This window comes from Candida margitis (assembly GCF_024628925.1).
Source record: "Candida margitis strain CBS 14175 chromosome Unknown scaffold58, whole genome shotgun sequence".
Classification (NCBI taxonomy): Eukaryota; Fungi; Ascomycota; class Pichiomycetes; order Serinales; family Debaryomycetaceae; genus Lodderomyces; species Lodderomyces margitis.
Window position 1 is genome coordinate 50698 of NW_026261790.1, and position 15397 is coordinate 66094.

Here is a 15397-nt window from a genome sequence, read left to right on the forward strand (position 1 = left end):
TTGTGTGTGGAGGCTAGCTTATTTATAAAGTAAGTTTTCAGCACAACGGAATTTTTTACTGTCCGCTTTATACAAATTCCGCGATTCCCAAAAAGGAAAATAGAGTTGCGCATACAAAAGCTTTTACAAATCTCATTCATTAGATTACATAAATCATCGCTAGACATAATAAAATAAGTTCAAACCCTTGACTTGGAGTTGATATCTTCATCACTATCAATCTCTTCAACTTGCACTCTCTGCTTGTTACTAACATCTATGTTGTTGTGAAACTTTTCTGGACCAAGAATGATGCAAACAATCATGTAAGAAAAGACTGCTCCGCAAAAGATACACATAACTTTTCCATAGTCAAACATATCGTCGGATGCACCTTCGAGGAGGAACCTTTCCCCGAGTCTTGCTTCGATTGTAGCACTGGCTGAACTAACCAAGTTACCGAGCTGGTATACCAACCCTGAAATCAATGTCCTATTTGCCTTGTTGACCGTCTCGACCAAGTAAACTGAGGAGATACCCCATGCGCCAATAATACCACCATTTAAGAAAACATAAGCCCACCAGTTTTGATCAGCGTTAAAGAAAGATGGGTACAAGAAAGCGCCACTAAAGAGCATACATATAACCACTGTAAGTCTTCGACCAAGTAGTTCTGAAGCATTCCCCATCAAGGAGCCACCTATCATACCACCAATGTTACTGACAACAACAATCACTGTCTTTTTGTTCAAGCTGACACCAAACTGTTTAGTGAGCATGGTGACATACAAATCTTGCGCACCATGTGTGGTGAAGTTGAAGCCACTGTACAACAAAACAAGGTAGACAAACAACAACCATTCAGTTTTCAAGGTTTGCAACACACTTTTATCAATAAAGGTTGTTTTATTGCTTTTGTTGTAGCGCTTCTTCTTTTCCCTTGTTTGGACAAAGTCAGGGGATTCAGGGATGCAAGCTCTCCATGTGCACAACAAGACACTGAGCCCGGCACTAAACCAAAATAAACTTCTCCATCCTTCGCCTTCTTTGTAAGTTCCAGAAAAGGCACGATAGAAAACCATTGCCAAAATGTATCCAAAGCAATACCCAGGGATAAATAATCCCGACAAAGCAGACCTTGCCACAGTGGGCTGGCCTTCGAGTGCCGTGATCATAGCAATAGGATACATGGCACCCATCAAAATGCCAAATATGGCCCTAACCCCTAAAAACTGTTGGTATGTTTGAACAAATCCTGTGCCAATCTCAACCGGAATGAATAAACCACAGACTGCAATGTAGCACCATTTTCTGCCGAACCTATCGGCAGCTATACCAAAGATAATTGCACCAATGGATCTCAACATCAACACCAAAGTAACACCCCAAGTAATATCAGTAACGCTCACTTGCAAAGTGGTAGCAATTTCAGGTGCAGATACGGAAACACAAAAAAAGTCCATGGCGTCTAACGACCAAGCAAGGAAACCTAAGAAGTAGAAATGCCAATCCAAAGTTGACATCTCTCTTAAACCAGTCATAGGGTTGAGGACTTGGTACCATTTCTTCTCTTGATGGTATACTGGCATGTCTAACAAGTTGGGTATTCTTGTTGCAAAATAGTGCTTGATTGAGGCTAGCGATAAATCTGGTTTTTCATTAAATAAATCATTGGCATCATCTGATTGCACCAGCTGATTGCTCAGCGATGAGTAAGGGGAAATGTGTTCTACTTCAACTTTATCTTTCATCTTGGTTTTATGGTGCAATGAAAGTGAATTGGAATATAGGGATATATTCTCTGATTTAAATAGACGACAAGGTGGTGAGGATTTACATGTCAATAAGTACTCATCAAATTCAAATTGCAATGCTTGCCCAGTTCGTAACACTTGGTGCTTATCACCTTGTACTTTAGAAAAAGTGAGGAGATACTAATACTGTAATAACTCTCGTATTGTTTCTCCAAGCAAACGCTGTCTTGATAGTGAAACTTGTTGCGAAAAAAGAGAAAACAAAGAAAACAGAGCAATACTTTAAACCCTTTTGCAGCTACTAATAGCAGATCTATTTCCAACACGACACAAAATGGATGTCGAAGAAAAAAATAATCGAGAAAAAATAGAACAAATTATTTTGTGGGGAAAGGGGACATTTTTTTGTGTATAGTCTCTGTTAACAAAAACTAATTTGTGTTGGGGAGTTTGTTCTATAAGTGGGGAGGGTATTTCATTGATCAACCGGATAATGAGCACAGCTTCAAAATCTTGGCTATTTAGCAAATAGAGAAAAAAAGAATTTTACAGGTGGGAAACTAAAAAACGTTTTGTTGCGACAACAGTTAACCGATAGCTCCCCTCTCCTTCATCTTCACCTTAAGTGATTACGAGAGGGGGGAGGATATTCGTACATTATTATCCGGAACCGCACCTTTATGATAGTTGAGGGGCTGTAAAAGAACTCCGAAGCTTGATGCATGGAAGTGGCCTCGTAAGGGGAGCAAATAAGACGGAGAATAAAAATGGGCGTAATGGTGAACGGAAATACAATACAATGCTGTAGTTTGAATATACAAGATTTTATTTACTGCTTTATTAGCTGTGATAGTCACTACATTATTTTTACAACAACTTTCACTGGAAGTACGAACAATTACCATAAGTTAGTAGACCCTTAGACTTTATACCGTCCACACTACTTCCCTTCCATACTACGTCTCTAATTTCTCTTAAACATCTCCCCGTAAGAAGGAACACTAACTTTCTCGTATCTAGCTTTTGACCAGCGTCTGATTGCCTTCCCTTTCCAAATCATCAAAAGATAACTTCCATTAACAAATACTGAAAGTGCAAACATAGTAAAGGTGGTCTTCATTAGCCCTTGTGCATCTATCCATGGGGAAATAGCAAAGGAGAATCCCATACCAATCATATTTCTAATAAACAAAATCAACACAAGACTCTCACTGGCTAATTTCTCATAACACTCGACAGCATAAACCAAACAAATTGCTCCTGAAGAGCCCATTGCAAAACCCATAAAACCAAGACCTAGAACAACTGAAATAGCCCAATGGCTTCCATAATAGGATCCCAAACCGTACGCCAAAATACCAGCGGCATTCAAAATCGTTGGCACAAGCATGGTGTGTAACCTATGTTCTGGTTCCAAGATCCCATTGTTGCGCTTGGCCATTTTGATGGCAAACCAATCGACAAATGGTCCACCGTAGAACATTCCCACCACACTACCAACAAAGAGTCCCAATGTCGTCAAACCGACATTGTTAACACTAAAGTTGTAAGGTGCACCTGAGTATATTTCTGACTGTGTATTTACAGTAAGGGACAACCAAAACATCTGGAATCCGTAAATCATACCACTCCAAACAACAGCAGGGAAAGTGACTAAATACAAAGGTTTCACAAAAATGCTCAACCAAGATCTTGTGTCGTTGTGCTCAGTGTGATACAATTTATGTTTCTGCCAGTAGGTCAATTTAGCCTGATCTTCGTCATCTGAACTGGAGTCAACAACAACCTCAATGTTGTCCTTTTGTTCCCTTGATGCAACTGACTGTCCTGGTTCTTGTGACTTGATCTGGAAAAGAATTTCCTCTTCTAAATGTTCTTCTTCACCCGTAGGACGCCTGAAGGTAGTCTCCTCCATCCAGAAAAATTGAAGTACTAGCAAGGGGACAAAGATAATAATTAGGATATAGTAACACCAGCTCCAATCCATGCTATCTGCAATGTATCCAGCAGCCACTGGACCCAAGTCAGTACCTCCATATAATGCCAATATTAGCGAGCTAAATGCAGTAGACCTCTCATGGTGGAAAAACAAATCGTTTGCTGAGATTTCAACTAATGTGTCAACCGGAGACGCAGCCAAACCGGCCAAAATTCTGAATGCATGGAAGTAGCCAATATTGGAGGATTGAGAACCCATAGCGCATGCAACTATCGCAAGGATAGTACCCAATCTGTAGACAAATACTTTTCCCAACTTCAACGCAGTCGGCTGAATGAACAATACACCAACTCCTAACCCTAAATAACCGAGAGCAACAGCAACCCCTAGCTCAGAATACGTTGTGTGGAACTCAACGATCCAGTCAGAAAACAAAGGGGTCATGAAATTCAAATTGAGGGCCAACATGAACGACCAGAACCAAAGTAATGCAAATTGAAAGTTTCTTTTCGTTTTGGACCATCTTAGTGGATCGTTAACATTGGATGATGGCTGAGGGTGCAAGATGATATTACCTTCGCCCTTTTTTACATCCAACGAGGAATGCATATCGACAAGATGGACAGTACCTGGTGGGAAATTGAAGTCATCGTGGGTTATTTGTTGTTTCTCTTGGTCAGACATGGCCGAGCTATTACAGTAAGAGACGTATTGGCCACATCTTGAAATCAATGCAATAGGCCTCAATTTAAATGAAAGTGATGATAACGCTAAATAAAGTCTTTACTATTGTTTTTGGCGGGTTGGCTCATTTTAGATGCGCTTTTAGACAACATGCATTAATAAATAGATACTTCAATTACAAGGCCCATACACCAGGATGTTGATCTTATCGTTTCAAAGATAATGTTCATACACTTTTCGACAAACCTTTATCAAACAACTTGAGATAAGCGAACTTGTAGTTGACATCTTGGTGTAGAATTGTCTCTGGTGAGAGGCTGAAGGTTTAAACATCTATTGGTTATCTTCTGCAATCTAGTACTAACTAGTTAGACTGTGAAGAGGCATCAAGAAAGTTAGCACCTTAAAAACCCCAGTTTGACTAATATTGTTTGGGATCAGATAGGTATGTTTTCATATTCGTTTGTGGGGGGGGGGGGGGGCGGAGTGGGTATAGAGCAGACCCTAGTAGTGTATGCTAAGAAAAAGCTTATCTCAACTTTCTATCATCTTTGTGTATTACAAAAACGGAAAAATATTCCGATGGAGTTTACATACTTTAAGAGAGACAAAAGATCTTTAAGACAGAAGGCAAGTATCTTCTCAGGCACTGTTTACCAAAGAGGGGTTTGCACCATCTGCAATGAGAACGACCTAATGGTTAGCTCTCACCAAACTTGAAATATAGTAATCTAATTTTCTTTTCACCTTGAAAGCCCCATTTCATTGCGGGGCTGGCAAACCGAAAAACTAAGCAAAGATCGGACGACACCGTTTAAATGTGTTTTTGTTGGGGTATAGTGCACTCAGGACCTCCTTTCCAATCTACTTATTCCTTAATCTCAACACCTTCTCTTACAGAACTCAACTAGGACAAAAAAGAATTAAAAGGGTCTCTTTATTACCATGACTGATAACTACACTCCATATTTAGAGGAACCTGTACGTTTAGCTATTTCCACAATCTTTATCAAAATCGTAAATTCGTAACTCCAATAAATAAAACCTACTCCTTTCTATCAGACTTCATCTCATCCTCACTACTTCCTTCTTCAAGCTGCACCTCGTCATCATCACTAACATGCAAGTTATTGTGAAACTTTTCCGGTCCCACCAAGACACATATAATCATGTAGCCAAAAACAGCTCCACAAAAGATGCACATCACCTTTCCGTAATCATATATTCCATCAGCTCTCCCTTCGAGCGGGAACCTCTCTCCAAGACGAGCCTCGATTGTAGCACTGGCAGAACTCACCAAATTACCCAATTGATAAGCCAAACCTGAAATCAATGCTCTGTTGGCTTTATTAACCACCTCCAACAAGTATACTGATGAAATACCCCAAGCTCCCATTACACCACCATTCAACAAGACATAAGCCCACCAGTTTTGATCAGCGTTAAAGAAAGAAGGGTACACGAAAGCACCACACCAAATCATGCAAATGATAACGGTGAGACGTCGACCAAACAATTCCGATGCAGAGCCCATAAGGATACCCCCAATCATACCACCAAGATTACTAACAACAACAATAACTGTCTTCATGTTCAAGCTAACCCCAAACTGCTTCGTTAACATGGTGACGTACAAATCTTGCGATCCATGTGTGGTAAAATTCCACCCACTGTATAAAAATATAAGGTAAATGAACAATAACCACTCAGTTTTCAACGTTTGTAAAACACTGGTGTCAATTAGCTTGTGTTTCACCTTATTCTTTTCATTGTAGCGCCTTTTCTTTTCTTTCAACTTGATAAAATCGGGGGATTCAGGAATCATGAACCTCCAAGTGATTAACAAAACACTCAATCCAGCACTAAACCAGAATAAACTTCTCCAACCTTCGCCAGTCTTGTAGGTACCAGCAAACGCGCGATAAAATACCATTGCCAAAATATACCCGAATGAGTAACCCGGTAAAAACAATCCTGATAAAACCGATCTTGCCACAGTAGGTTGTCCTTCAATTGCGGTCACCATGGCAATGGGATACATTGCCCCCATTAAAACACCAAACACCGCCCTCACTCCGAGAAATTGTCTGTACGTCTGCACAAATCCCGTACCTATTTCAACAACAATGAAAAGTGAGCAAATCGTTATATAACACCATTTCCGACCAAACTTGTCAGCAGCAATACCAAATATGATAGCTCCTACTGATCGAAGCATCAATACTAAAGTAACACCCCAAGTAATATCGGTGACACTGACACCTAATGTAGCGGCGATTTCAGATGCTGACACCGAAACACAAAAAAAGTCCATCGAATCCAACGACCAAGCAAGAAACCCCAAAAAGTAAAAATTCCAATCCAATGCTGTCATTTCTTTTAAACCGGGAATCGGGTTGACAACTTGATACCATTTCCTATTCTGATGGTATAATGGCAAGTCTAGCATGTTGGGTATCCTAGTAGCAAAGTAATGTTTGATTGATGATAATGATAGGTCTGGTTTTTCATTGAACAAGTCATTGCTATCAGGATCTTCATTTTGATGAATACTATGCGATGAGTATGGCGATAGGTGCTCTACTTCTGGTTTATCTTTCATAGTGTTGTTGTCCTGTCTGTGGGTTTAGAGCAGTGATGGTAAAAATATTTTGAGAGTTGAGACAGGAAGATTTATATAGAAAAAAAGAGGTGGGGGGAGGGAAGGGCTACTGAACATTATCAAACGTTACTAGATCTGCACCCCAAATTCAATTACTCCGAGAAAACAATGAAAGTGATTCAAAAGACTAAAACTCAACAAAAACATATTGTGGGGGAGATAATAAGGTGATAAAATTTGTTTAGTTGTCTATGCATTGTTCCTTCGTTTGCATGGTTTTGGAACAATAGCAGATTTTATTTTGTCACCTTCAAATTTTAACTCCATTTGCAGCCACACTATTCTCTAACTTTGCTCATGCTTAAAATGCTACACAAAAGACACATGTTATTTTTTTTTGTGGGGATTGTACTGTGTTAACTACGCGGAGTTTTATTTAACCTTTATAAGTAAAGTTTAGATTCAAGTGGAGGATACTATTTAAAAGGAGGGGTTATAAGTTACAAAAGCAACATGATTTACAGTGCGTCAATATATTCTTGGCATGTTATTACTTAAGTGTCAAAACAGAGGTAAGAAAAGTAGATATAAAGTTGGTAAAATGCCTCAGAAGTCGTCAATCGTCAATCGTCAATCGCCAATCGCCAATCACCAGTCTGCAAACCCCGCTCCCCCCATTTCATACACACTGTGGTTGCTAATACATTAGAGAAGGATCAATAACAGAGGTGTTTGGCTCCTTAATTTATTTTTACAAGTATCGCAACACAAAGCTATCTATAGATCTTTAAGCTTTCTATTTTGCTGGGCGCTGTCAAGCTATGTTCCATTTGGGGGATGACATTGAAACAAGGCTATTCTTTCCCATTGGTGAAAAATAAATAGACCAAGAGTAAAATAAAGTTCATACTAAAGTGGTTCGCCTGACACCTTACATGGGACAAGATACTTAAAACTGCATTCAGCTCAGCTAGCGGTGTATTCATAATAAAACTCCTTGTTCAATCATACACAGTGCTGTTTTGCACGGGTTAAAGTAGTGTACTGGATCCAAAATGTCTCTCCCGCTGAGTCATAATTTTCAAAGGCAATTTCCCGCTTTTTTTTCTTTTGATAAGGCGCCAAAAAAAGAATAAAGGCGTGCAATAGTGCTCAAAATGGAGAAAGAAAAAAATTAACCGCCGATAATTTTTCACTGGAAATTACATACCTCTAACAATTTACTAGTTTCTTCCTTTTGCTGCTTAAACCCACAATTCCTCCCCAGCAATGGTTCAAAAAGTTTTATTATTAGGTTCAGGTTTCGTTGCTAAACCAACTGTTGATATCTTATCCCAAGATCCCAACATTGAAGTCACTGTTGCTTGTAGAACATTATCCAAGGCCAAAGAATTGGCTGGTGATAATGCACAAGCAATTTCATTAGATGTTAATGATACTGAGGCTTTAGACAAAGAAGTGGCCAAATTCGATTTGATCATTTCTTTAATTCCATACACGTATCATGTCAATGTCGTTAAATCAGCCATCAAGAATAAAAAACACGTTGTTACTACCTCGTACATCAACCCGCAATTGAAAGCATTGGAAAAGGAGATTGAAGATGCTGGAATCACCGTTATGAACGAAATTGGATTGGATCCAGGTATTGATCACTTATATGCTGTTAAAGCCATTGAAGATGTTCATAAGGAAGGTGGTAAAGTAAGGTCGTTCTTGTCGTATTGTGGTGGATTACCAGCACCAGAAAATTCCGACAATCCATTGGGTTACAAGTTCTCGTGGAGTTCAAGAGGTGTCTTGTTGGCATTGAGAAATGCTGCCAAGTACTGGCAAGATGGAAAGATTGTTGACGTTAAATCAGAAGATTTAATGGCCACTGCTAAACCATACTTTATCTATCCTGGATTTGCATTAGTCTGTTACCCCAACAGAGACTCAACTACTTATAAAGAATTGTACAATATTCCAGAAGCCGAGACTGTCATTAGAGGTACGTTGAGATTCCAAGGTTTCCCCGAATTTATTAAAGTTTTGGTCGACACTGGATTCTTGAAGGATGAAGAGACGGAAATTTTCACCAAACCAGGTCCTTGGAATGAAGCTACTGCTAACTTAATTGGCGCCAAATCATCATCACCAGAAGATATCATTGCCAAGATTCAAACTTTAACCAAGTTCAAATCTGCCGAAGATGAAGAACGTATTATTGATGGTTTCAAATGGTTGGGTTTGTTATCCGATAAATTATTGACTCCAAAGGGAAACCCATTGGATACATTGTGCGCTACCTTGGAGCAATTGATGCAATACGAACCAGGTGAGCGTGATTTGGTTATTTTGCAACACAAGTTTGGCGTTGAAAATAAGGATGGTACTACTGAAACCAGAACATCCACTTTAGTTGATTATGGTGATCCAAATGGATATTCATCAATGGCTAAATTGGTTGGTGTTCCTTGTGCTGTGGCTACTAAGCAGATTTTGAATGGTACTTTGAGCAAAAAGGGATTATTGGCACCAATGAGTTCAGAGATTAACGATCCAATTATGAAAGAGTTGAAGGACGACTACGGTATTTACTTGGTTGAAAAGACTCTTTAAGTGGAGCATATATGTATATATGTATGTATGTATCTATGTGAGTTGATTTCCTCAGTCATAGTAATCATCGTCATCAGATTCAAACCCTGACGAATAACTCAGAATGATGTTGCTTATATCTTCGACTAGTTCTCCTTTATCTTCAATTAAATCATCTAGATTTAATCTCAAGTTTTCAATTATTGTTTGATAAGGTTTGAGGAGATCCTTGACACCATTGTGTACGTTAAATTCAACATGATATTTTGCATGCTTGTTTTGCAAAATGTTTGGAAACGTATCAATTTCAGCCATTTGGCACATATATGGGTTCTTGTACACATTAGTGGGTACCTCATCTACTTCAGCACCCCCCCTGGTGCCATTTCCATCTAGCTTATCTTTATTGTCCACAATGCAGTTTTTATTTATATATCGTGCATTTTCAGTGGGCTTGGATATGCCCAAATTTATCTCCGGCTCTTGTGATTGTTGCGTCACCACAGCTGACAATAGATCATGAACTTTAGTCAAGTCAACATCCATCATCATGTCTCCTAACGCCGTCTCATCCTTCTCACCAACGATTTTAATCTCGTTCACAATTTTCCTGGCTTCGTCCCCACGCAACAAATTCTCTTGCATATGCAACATATTGACTTGATCAATATACTGATTATTAATCCCCCAAATCAGATTGATAAAAAGGGCAGGTATGCACGAAGTATGCCATACTGAACTTGCATCTATGTCTGACAACATTGATGAATTGTAATCAGGAGACAAAGGAAAGAACAAACTCAGTGATTTATAAAGTTCAATAAATGACTTTATTTGAGAAACCCGGCGCATTATTGGAAGATTACCTGCCTGCAGTTGCTGATTTACTTGTCCATAGATCCATATGTTTTCCTTGTTGTTGAAAAACTCATCTTGAACAACTTCAATCATTGATGTAGTAAACCCACCCCATGAATCATTCCAAGAAGTGCCAATTTGCAATCCTTGTAAAAAGTCACATTTTTCTAACCAGTATCGAAAGTTTTCGACTGATTCAACTTCAATGGTTTTGAATTCTTCGACACCTGTTGAATAAATATCAAATTTTTGTGCTGGTAAATTATAATTTGACCCCAAATCGTTGTATTCGTGTTGAAACGAAGGTAAAGTGATAACCGATTTTGGATTGTATATAAGTTTGTTATAATCAGTCCAATATTTAGTGTTCCCCGTGTTTAATAACGATCCATCGGTTTTGCCCTGGTCTAAACTAATTTGATATTCATTCTTCTGTAATTGGGTGTTGGCCAGCTGTTGATTGGATATTGGCATGTCCAAATGAGGAACTTGTTCGGCATATTCATATTTATTCAATGCTCCCAATCCCCCACGTAAGTCAAATAGTAGTGCTCGTGGGTAATAATTGGCTGATCCTGATCCATTAGCTACCGATTTATACAAGAAGGTTGATAAATTATGATTGAGTTTGGTGTCTTTTGTATAAGGCACCTGTGACTCTTGGAAGTTGTACAAGTGAGTGGTTGTGTTGTTCGAGTACTGTCCATAAGATAAATTGAGAATCTCACTACTCATTGTTGGTAACAAGTTGGGGGAGGGATGTATCTTTTTGACAAACATTCATAAAGAAAGTTGTGTAGTGAGATGAGAAGTCACGGGACTCAATGGTACTGCATAGGACAAAACGTATAGCGCTACCAACACAATCAAACCTTACGAATAACCATTTGGTTGTTCTAAAAGAATGAACAAAAAGCCCCCACAAAACGAACTTTGTTTAAATTTGTGTGCCTTCTGCAGAAATGTGTCAGTTATCAATAGAATTTAACTCCGTAAGCAGTTGGGGCCCAATTAGAATATGAGTTGTAAGAAGTATGGCTTATGTCATGCACTTTCATCTTCTTGGCTGATATGCGCGTTATGTAAGGTAAGAAGTGCAACACACAAAGGGTTGGGTTTCCCTTGGATGGTAATTAACAATAGACTACTTCTGTATAGACCACTCCAATGTATATAATCTGTTATTGATTGATTGGTATATATACGTGTTTAATAAAAGTATTATGTTTAGTTTAAGAAAAGACGCGTCTGTTGTTAGAAAAAGAAAAAAACAGACAAATTTAAAAAGACCCAAAAGGAGACAAAATAAAATAAAAATAAAAATAAAATAAAAATAAAATAAAAATAAAATAAATCGTAAAATGAAAGAAGAAAAAGAAAAACAGAAAAACAGAAAAGCATAGAGAAAATAGGAGGGAAAAACAGTTACACACAATTTAAAACTTACTAGTAAAACACATTTATCAGTATATATATATATATATATATATCCATTAATCATACCCAATGGAAAAGGAAGATTCATTTGATGCTGGTAATTCCACAGTTGTATCCATACCACGCAGTGATTTAGGTACTGGGCTTCAAGAAGAAGAAGAAGAAGCAGAGAAACAGGAAGTTGACGCTGTCGAATCAAGACACCAAGACCAAAAACAACAACAACAACAACAACAACAACAACAACAACAACAACAACAATCACAGCAACAGGAAAGTGGGGAAGAAGGAAATATTATTTTAAATTCCCAAAACAAAAATTCTCAAGCGACAACTGCAACGACACATTCTCCATCCATTTCTTCCATTTCGTCCTTGGATAGTGATAGTTCAACTGATAAACTTATCAAGTCATTTTCCAAGACCAAATTGACTGATAGCAATAAAGAGAATCAAGAACCTTTTCATCCTAACAACTCAACGGAGGAAGAAGGTAGACCAGCACTAATGGCCACATCCACAGAAACTAGTGTCGCCACCACTACAACGACCAAAGTCACCAAATTACCTCAATCTGTTGCTTCCAAAACCAATTTCTTTAATGACTTGACTAATAAGACTGGAACAACTAGTGCTCAACAACAACCACAGCAGCAAAAGAAGAAACCAATCAAGTTTACAGTGAGAAAAGTGTCTCGTGAAGCCATCAGTAGTCCTTCTTCTCCGACACCTGATGCCATGGCCCATGGATTTAGTAGTAGTAGTAGTCACAGTCACAACCACAGTAGACAAAGCAGCAATGGTAGTTATCATCACAAACCCCCAATTCCAACATCAGCAAATACAAGCATCACTACCAATACAAATACAACATTTACATCCAACAACTCATACCAATCGAAATCACCACAAATGTCAGTATCACCAACGTTAAATCAACACGAATTAGAAACGAGTAAGAAATTATCTGCAGCTCAACACAAGTATGATCAATATGAAACCAGAATTGGTAAAATTGATAAGGAAATCCAGTTTTTAACCAATTTACTCCCTCCTTACAATGTTGATGTTGATTATACTACTAGAGTTAAAATCCAACGAGCAATTGAAAAGTTGCGGGGTAAACAAGATGAATTGGCTAGAAAAAAGTATGGATTGGGTATCACTATTAGTCGACTTTGGCGTGCTAGTGAAGGAAGTGAAATATGGGTAAGAAAAGTTGATTAGGGAGGACAATAGACGAGGGGAAAAGAAGAGTGAGAGAGAAGAAAGCAGCCAGGAGAGGAAAAGAGTCACACTAGGTTTAGTTATTAAGGTGTATTTTGTAATTTATCAAACATTTATAGAAAATAAATTATAACATAAATAAACCAAACAATCAAGTGAATGGCGTCAGTGGTTGGCAGGTTTGGCCAAGAATACTAGCAAAGTGACGATATCTTAAGGTTGAAGAACCGTACCTCTGTTGCAGCTGCTTCTAGAGATACTGCTCATGCTGAAACAATACAAAAGAAATGTGTGTACAGTCTTTTTATTTTTGTTTCATACTAGTGCGACATAGTTATTCATACCAATGCGACATAAACTGGTGTAGGATATATAACATATAAAACATTAATGAAAAATAAAATATATAATGTTTACTTGCATTTTAGAATATTTTATATAATTATCTCGAGTAGTTTTATTATCGTTAGATGTAAAATCAAAGTTCCAATTTATTTTGTCCTTTGCTAGAACAAAATCACATAGGAACAAAAAAAAACTATGACCTAGTGTCGTGTTTTTTGTCGTAACTTAAGAGCGACACGACACAAGTGGGGGTTATACTTGGATTCTCCATTCGCTTTATAAGTAGATACATTTCTCCTAAGTCTATATATATTCCATAACCTAACAACACTAACTTATGGTCTTTACTGTGGCCACATTACAAGTAAGGTTTGAAAATTTATGTCGCCTTAGTATGAATAATAAATATCGCGTTGGTATGAACTAATATGTCGCACTCGTATGAAATAAAATTAAAAAGACTGTAAAATCAAACTTAATAAATGAACGTGACTCTTGAAATATGTTAATTTTAGAAAAAAAATCTTTTTGAATATACATAAATACCTTTGAACAACTTACTTTTATGTATACAATTCTTCAAGTGCTAGCAGCTCTGTTTACTAAGTCTATAAATTCATCCTCTAGAAACCTTAGGAACAATCTGTTGACATTGTTGACATTTGCTGGAATACAATTATGCATTTAGTTTATGCAGATATTCGGAGGTCGACATCCGAGAGGTTAGGTTGACGAATTAGAGAAAAGATGTTTTCAAGAGAATGGAGATTATAAATAGATTCGAAGTTCGCATCCATCTTATATAGTTTGTTAATGGAAATTAACTAGAATAATTCACAAGTACTAGCAAGGACGTATGAGCAATGTTTCAAAGAGTTACCTTATTACAGTGGGCTGTCAAGTATTTTTCGGTTGGCAAGTTAGTTCTTGGTCAGTCTACTGGTTACAACAGCGAAACTGTGAACATAGGTGCTGTGCCGAACAGTCCATAGAGGAACAGTCCACGAAGGAACAGTCTGATGACTGAGTCTACTGATTTGTCAAGCATGACTGATCTGGTTGACGAAGTAATTGGGGTTAAGGAGAACCGAAAGTTGGTGACTTATGAGATCGATTTTGATTATAATAGCCTTGGGGAGGATATGACAGAATACATTGACGATGACACTGACAAGCGTTACTTGATTAAAAATCTTAAAACTTTAATTAAAGTCAACGGATCTAGATGGGTAGCGAATGCGTCAAATGCCATACAGAGGGGAACTTTGAATCTGTTGGAATTCTTCCTTTTTGTAACAATATGACGCATATAAAAAGGATGGAGAAGTTGGTTAGATAGATTTTATAAGAATATTCAATTATAATGTTAATCCTTGCACTGGTGAACTTCAGAGGGAGTTCTATTGCCAGCAAGGCCGCAAGTGTGTTTCCAAACTTGTGTGTAGTGTCTTCAAAAATATAAATAGGGATTAAATTTCCCACTTAGTAAATCCTCAGTTTATAAGTCTTTTTCTTCTTTCTGATTAAGGAATATAAATAATTCAAAGTGATCTATAAAGTTATAAACAGTGTCTTCATCTACTTCCACTGCTCCTCAGTCTACCACTACTGCCAACTCTACTGGTACTTCCGTTGACCCATTACAATAACAAACTTATCTTATTTAATGTTTCACTACTGATATCACTAAGTAAGTAACAACTAACTACAAGATATACATACATATATATATGTATATAATGGTACGTTTATGTCTTACTAACTATCTTGGTATCTAATCTACAAGTTTGTCTACTTTAAAGAGATCAAATTTCAACACCCTTTGATCTTTCTTGCGGCTCCACATTTTGTCTAGAGCACGATTCGAAATTCGGGTCTTACCTATGGGAGGTTGTACTCCTCAAGTTTTAAACCACTCAAAATTATTACAGTCTTTTTATTTTTTATTCATACTAGTGCGACATAATAATTCATACCAACGCGACATTT

General features: G+C 37.8%; 7 protein-coding genes across 7 annotated transcripts; 3 read left to right on the plus strand and 4 right to left on the minus strand. All coding sequences in view use genetic code 12, as the record gives it.

The window, feature by feature from the left end:
- Nucleotides 1-179: 179 nt before the first annotated feature.
- CANMA_001892 (uncharacterized protein) lies at nt 180-1730 on the minus strand (the record flags this gene model as incomplete). The annotated part of the gene is made up of 1 exon (XM_051813901.1): nt 180-1730. The coding sequence occupies one exon, from the start codon at nt 1728-1730 to the stop codon at nt 180-182; it is 1551 nt and encodes a 516-aa protein (XP_051672513.1).
- A 967-nt stretch (nt 1731-2697) lies between these two features.
- CANMA_001893 (uncharacterized protein) lies at nt 2698-4356 on the minus strand (the record flags this gene model as incomplete). Its single annotated transcript, XM_051813902.1, has 1 exon — nt 2698-4356. One exon carries the CDS (start codon nt 4354-4356, stop codon nt 2698-2700), a length of 1659 nt encoding a protein of 552 aa, XP_051672514.1.
- A 1045-nt stretch (nt 4357-5401) lies between these two features.
- CANMA_001894 (uncharacterized protein) lies at nt 5402-6958 on the minus strand (the record flags this gene model as incomplete). Its single annotated transcript, XM_051813903.1, has 1 exon — nt 5402-6958. The coding sequence occupies one exon, from the start codon at nt 6956-6958 to the stop codon at nt 5402-5404; it is 1557 nt and encodes a 518-aa protein (XP_051672515.1).
- Nucleotides 6959-8227: 1269 nt separating this feature from the next.
- On the plus strand, nt 8228-9562 carry LYS9 (saccharopine dehydrogenase (NADP+, L-glutamate-forming); the record flags this gene model as incomplete). Its single annotated transcript, XM_051813904.1, has 1 exon — nt 8228-9562. One exon carries the CDS (start codon nt 8228-8230, stop codon nt 9560-9562), a length of 1335 nt encoding a protein of 444 aa, XP_051672516.1.
- A 51-nt stretch (nt 9563-9613) lies between these two features.
- On the minus strand, nt 9614-11134 carry CANMA_001896 (uncharacterized protein; the record flags this gene model as incomplete). The annotated part of the gene is made up of 1 exon (XM_051813905.1): nt 9614-11134. One exon carries the CDS (start codon nt 11132-11134, stop codon nt 9614-9616), a length of 1521 nt encoding a protein of 506 aa, XP_051672517.1.
- A 771-nt stretch (nt 11135-11905) lies between these two features.
- Nucleotides 11906-13063, plus strand: CANMA_001897 (uncharacterized protein; the record flags this gene model as incomplete). Its single annotated transcript, XM_051813906.1, has 1 exon — nt 11906-13063. One exon carries the CDS (start codon nt 11906-11908, stop codon nt 13061-13063), a length of 1158 nt encoding a protein of 385 aa, XP_051672518.1.
- A 1364-nt stretch (nt 13064-14427) lies between these two features.
- Nucleotides 14428-14712, plus strand: CANMA_001898 (uncharacterized protein; the record flags this gene model as incomplete). Its single annotated transcript, XM_051813909.1, has 1 exon — nt 14428-14712. One exon carries the CDS (start codon nt 14428-14430, stop codon nt 14710-14712), a length of 285 nt encoding a protein of 94 aa, XP_051672519.1.
- Between the last annotated feature and the right edge of the window lie 685 nt (nt 14713-15397).